We start from the raw sequence: 5,672 nt of genomic DNA on the forward strand, positions 1-5,672 counted from the left end.
GGATCCTGCCCCCCAACCTCCCCCGCCAGCCTCCAGCGGTGCACCCTGCTACCTTCTGTTTTCCAGTTCAGAGACTCTTCTGCAGCTCTCAGGCAGAGATCGATACCTCCCAGCTCTTTCTCCACTAACGGCAATTCCACCTCTACAAGAGTTCTCATGACCTTGTTGTACCAACTTGCCATCAGTTCTAACTTAGCCACGAGCTGCCGATAGAACTNACCTTCTGTTTTCCAGTTCAGAGTCTCTTCTGCAGCTCTCAGGCGGAGATCGATACCTCCCAGCTCTTTCTCCACTAACGGCAATTCCACCTCTACAAGAGTTCTCATGACCTTGTTGTACCAACTTGCCATCAGTTCTAACTTAGCCACGAGCTGCCGATAGAACTCCCTGGAGGAGAACATCACCGCTGCTGTCTCAGGAAGGTGCTGCATCTGCCTGGATTCAAGATAACTCATTTCCTTCAGCACTGAAATCAGCTGGAGAAGAGAATCAGCATTAAGTGGCTATGATCTCGTGGCAGTGAACAGTGGCAATTATCAGTCAAAAACTAGAAAACCCCACGGGCCCAAAGACCTTCTGGGTCCCTTCTTAACGTTTGCTCCCACCTGTCCCTTCCATCGAGGAGAGAAGGGAAATTGAGTTGTGAAACAGAAAGCAGAGCACTCAGACGCAGCAAGGCTCACCAAGTCAGTCAATCCCAAAGAGCATCAGTGATAGGGGAGATCTACCTTGATGCGTTGGGGCACATGGCTGAGGCAGTGACGGGCTCACGCCAACTGAGCCAGTTCCCACGGAGCAGCAGAGGCGCACGAGAGCGTGGGACCACCTGGTCTGGGCCACCCGCATGCCCGAGAAGCCTCCAACTTAGGTTTCTCATATTCCCCCCAATGAGGTCGCACAAGCACACGGTCACCAACACGGACAGCACCGAGAGGAGAGGCTATTGTACAGCTTTGTTAAATAGAACCATTTGAGACAGTTCTTCGTTTCTGCAAGCCTGTGCTGGCACCCCTTCGTCACCCAGGCCTCCCTGAGTGCTGAGTTTGGTGGGACTGCACAGGGGGAGGCCAAGCAGATGGGGCCAATGGAAAAAAAGGCCTCTGGCTGGGTTTCTAGGTATTGTGGTGTTCACTCTTTATTTACTGTGTTCACCTGTGAACCTACGAGGACCGACGTGTATAGGTATGGGCTACAAAACAGACAGGCCATAGATTCTTCCCCGTCCCTTCCCTCTTCATGGAGACACCGAGGCTCCCAGCGCTCTTTGCGGTGGCTCTGGGCCAGTGTTCCGCCGCGGCCCAGCCAACCCTACTCCGGATTAAGGGAAATGCTAACCATTTTGGTGGGGAAATGGCTTCGGTCTCCTACTTTGTTTTGAAATAAGCTCAAACAGATATTAAAAATTTAAGTGTAAAAACTGAAAACAGAAAAGTAAAACCTCGAGGCTACTTATCTAATATTGAGGTAGGGAAGGCCCTTCCAAACATAGAACCAGAAAATAAAATATGAAGTTTGTAAGCATAAAATATCATTCACATAATAAAATGGTACACTTCACCTGGTATAAAACATATGCAATGGATTTCTTAATATCTGACAAATATGTCCCAAATATTCTAACAAATTCACAGGAGAAGAGGGCACTTCCACTCCAAAGTGGGCAAAAGACATGAACAAGCGATTTGTAGAACTATGACCGGCCAATGAACACATGAGAAGACTCTACTTTACTAGTGGTCAAATAGATACAAATTAAAACAATGTTGAGATATTATATATATATATATATTATATATTAGTTCAACAGGCTGGAAGTGATTTGAAGACATGGATATCTTTCTGGAAGAGAAATGACTGAGTTCCATCTTCCTGAAAAACAAACTGATAATGTACATGTGAATTCTCACAAATGTGAACACCCTTTAGCCCATTTCCAGGCATTTATCCCAGATAAATCATCGAGGATGGATGCAACAATAACTAAGGATGTTTCCGGTACCTTTATTTATGCCATATTTTATTTCTTCCTAAGAAGAAGGCCTAAGAATCTTGGCCTTCAGTGCCAAGATTCACTATTATCTCATTTCCAACCAAGGAAGAAAACTGGTTAAATTATAAACACATGCCATTGTCAGAAACGCCAAGATGTAAAAAGAAAAAGAAAGTGCATCCTTTGATCAATGAAATACAGATTGATAAAACTAGAAAATAATTTCAATACTCAATAAGAAGGCATTTAAAGTACTTTAAATCATTTGCAAAAAAATTTTTTTGCCTGTATAATTCCTATCCTGGCCCCAGAGGGTCAAATATGATCACGTCCCTCTAGAATGATGTCTGTGTCCCTGTTCATTCCCACGGCCATTGTCCTGTTGCTCGAAGCTAGAATCAGGGATATACGCGGGTCCTCTTTGACTTGTGTTTGCTTGTCTTCCCTTGACTCACTTTGTAATTCAGCTATTCCCTCTCTCCTTTTCTTCTCTCCTTTACTCTCCTCTCTTTCCTTCTATCGTCTACAAACACTTCTAAAGCACCTACTATGTGCTGTGCATTGGGGCAGAGAGAGTCCTTGCTCTGCAGCATACAGAGGAGGAAGAGTCCATCCTCAAAACGGTCTCGTCCTGAGGGCTTCATTTCCTACGATGATAACCTCTGGACTGTGGCCTAGTTTGTAATCCAGAAACCCATCTGGGCTTTTAACATTCGACGTTGCTCATGGTGAATGCCGATAAAATTACGCCAAGGAGTTAAACAAGTCAAATGACAGGCTTATTGTTACCAAAGTGAAGAAATGGACCCTCCAACTCCCTTTGCTGACTTTGACCACAGTCAGAATTGATGTTCTACTTAACCTGTAGTTTCCTCAAAAGACACTCATACGCTATCAGCTTCGTTTCCGGCTCTCTCTACCTGGGGAACACGCCATTGATACAGAAGCAGTTGACTGTGTTTAACTCAGTGCAGCCTATACTTTTAAGTTTTTTGTTCTAACATACTTCCTGATATGGGCTAGCTTTTGGTTATCATGATCTTCGGCATGAAGTTTTCCACGCTGCTGCAGTCCACAATGGTCTTCGACTCTTCCGACCGTCTAGAGCAGGCTCCCTCGATCTCAGCACTACTGACATTTTCAGACAAAAACTCTTGGTTGTGGGGTGGCGTCCTGCGTGTCGTAGGAAGTTTAGCCACATCCTTAAGATCTGCTCACCCCACACTGTTGGCACTCAGTCCATGACTGACAACCCAAATTATCTCCAAGGGGACAAAATCGCCCCAGTTGAGAATCAGTAATCTAGAGTCTTATTTCCAAAGCGACTCCATGGAGACTTATCATTTACGACCTAATAACGGTAGATTTTTGCATGTGGAAGTCCTAGCTCCCAACTAGGGTGGACTCCTTGAGGGCAGGCGTGAGGTCTTATACTTGGTTGGCCCTCCTGGCTCTAGCCAACAGCTTTCATGTGTAGCATACATTCAAGGTGTATGTCAACGCTGTTTGGCATTCCCTACAGTAATGGTGTTACTGTATCCGCCCCAAGGGCAGCAATATCTGTTACCTACTTAACTACTTCCTGGGATTGCAGATGGTGCATATGTAGAATATGATATTGAAACTTTTGGATAAGTTTATCTTGAGTGCAACTGCCACTCTAACTTTGTACGTGGAGCCGAGTTCATAATAAAGCTGTTATCACACTATGAAAGATTAAAAAATATTCGCGGTACTTTCTGTTGTGCAAAATCAACGCAAACATACTGACCAGCCATGGAGAAAAATGTGGACACTAGAGAGAGTAAGGAAACACGGTACCGCGGGACTCATCCTGAAAGGGAGATCTGGGATGGAAATTCTTTCGGGCCACTTCTCCATGTCTTATAAAATGGCCTTTTTTTTTTTTTTGGCCTTTGAACTCAGCAGAGCTAAAGGAGCCTCTTCAACACCCACAAGGAAGTTCATGCTGCCTGACTTACCTGTGGGTTAAAGTTGACGGTGATCTGCTTCGTCTCCGGGTCACGTTTCAGAAGTGGCTGGGAAAGATTGTACTGCGACTTCTCTGACACAGTCTCACACCAGTCTTCATAAAGTCTCGTCTCATACCTGTGAGCACCAGAGACAACCCCCTCTGGAGCACCTGCCCAGCGCCTGGCAATGACCCACTAAGACAGAGATCTATTAACGTGTACATAACCAGGTATCTACGTACGTATATTCGCACGTATATTTCAAAAACTGAAGATACCATCAGTTAAATGCCTGGATACATTCTTAAGTCAAAGTCACCGACTCAGTCAGGCACATTAGCTCCTGCACGGAACACCTCATGTTGAAAGGTAGCACAGCTTAAATCAGAACACGGTAGAAAGAGAGGCTCCATGCAATCTTTGCAAGAGATGAGGGAAGTTGTGATTAGTCTCATTAAACATGGGAAGAAGTTACTGGGCAAGATTTGCTCTCACGCTAATCTTCATGCAGCTCAGACATCCGTCGCTCGGCCGTTATCCGCTGACTGACACCATGATGAATCAACGCCCCATGGTAAATGGAGCTAAGGCCCTGGACCACGGGAAAACGGAAAATACAGAAGTACACTCCTGGAGAGATGTACCAGGCATCAGGAATCTAGTTGGGGGGGGGGGGGGGGGGGGGGTGAGTGTGTGATAAGGAGAATCCCAGGAAGGCTTCATGGAAGAGGGGCTCCAGTGAGGCTTGACCGAGTCTCAAAGGACGAAGAGAGGTAGGAGAGGGAAAGGTAGGTGGATGTTCCCCAGCAGAAGCATCAACACAGCTGCAGGGCAGAGAAGAGAAACAAGGACTGTGATCTGGGAAGGGCTGAGGCCAGAGGCTGGAGAGGGCAGCGAGGACCACAGCGAGGGCTTTTCGGGTCACATAGAAGAGACAAGGGTCGTGGGAGGCGCTGCGGGGCTCCCCAGCCAGGGCATGCGGTGACATCACCGGATTTGGGCCGCACAGCCAGAACCCACAAGATTTAACCGCAGCTTTAGGGCAGGAACGACGATAAATCCCTGTGAATTGTCATTCTTCTATTTGCTCCGTAAGAAGGCACAGGAAGTGCTTTTAAAACTTATTCTCTCTTTGAGCAGCACAAGCTGTTGCTTTCTGCTTCGCGGGCGGCTGCCCTGATTTCCCACCACACCGATCTCAAGGTGTGCCGAGGGGCGCCCTGATTCCTCTACCTCTGCCAAGTTCACGCTCCCAACAGACCGACTTTGGAAAGCGTCTGCTCCCGGAACAGAGCCGCACTCCCCAGACGCCCAGCAGCCCTGGACTCACAGACCCCTCGGTTACATCCTAAAACAGACAAGGGCACTTCGCAGCCACTGAGGAACGTTCGCCAAACCTGGAACCACATGAGGCATCACGGGGGCTAGGCCATTTGCAGAACCATACGATTCCAGAAACCGCTTACTTGTCCAGCAGGGAGAGCAGATCTTCATATTTTTGGGTCATTCGCTTTCCTTCGGCAGACTCCAGGCAACTATCCACACAAAAGAGGAAAAAAAAAAGTGGCATCGATTTGGAAGTCAAAATAATGATCTAAGTAACAAACTGCAGGCTATAAAAGCAGAGACTGAATAGCTTCTTGGGCGGGTTTCCAAAGGCTCCGAAATGAACCTGCGTCCTTCCTCGACAGTGCCGCCCACAGGACACT

General features: G+C 47.0%; 1 protein-coding gene across 1 annotated transcript in view; it reads right to left on the bottom strand.

Annotated features, from left to right (window-relative positions):
- The window catches only part of DNAH9 (dynein axonemal heavy chain 9), a gene marked incomplete at its 5' end in the record, with an annotated part of 325,490 nt that overhangs the window by 281,734 nt on the left and 38,084 nt on the right, over positions 1-5,672 (bottom strand). Inside the window, 3 exons of the mRNA XM_077746719.1 lie at positions 221-476; positions 3,973-4,099; positions 5,430-5,498. Of these exons, the coding sequence (XP_077602845.1) occupies positions 221-476; positions 3,973-4,099; positions 5,430-5,498 (452 nt within the window). The remainder of the gene's footprint in view (positions 1-220; positions 477-3,972; positions 4,100-5,429; positions 5,499-5,672) is intronic.

Source organism: Crocuta crocuta, unplaced genomic scaffold (genome assembly GCF_008692635.1).
Source record: "Crocuta crocuta isolate KB4526 unplaced genomic scaffold, BGI_CrCroc_1.0 scaffold139, whole genome shotgun sequence".
Classification (NCBI taxonomy): Eukaryota; Metazoa; Chordata; class Mammalia; order Carnivora; family Hyaenidae; genus Crocuta; species Crocuta crocuta.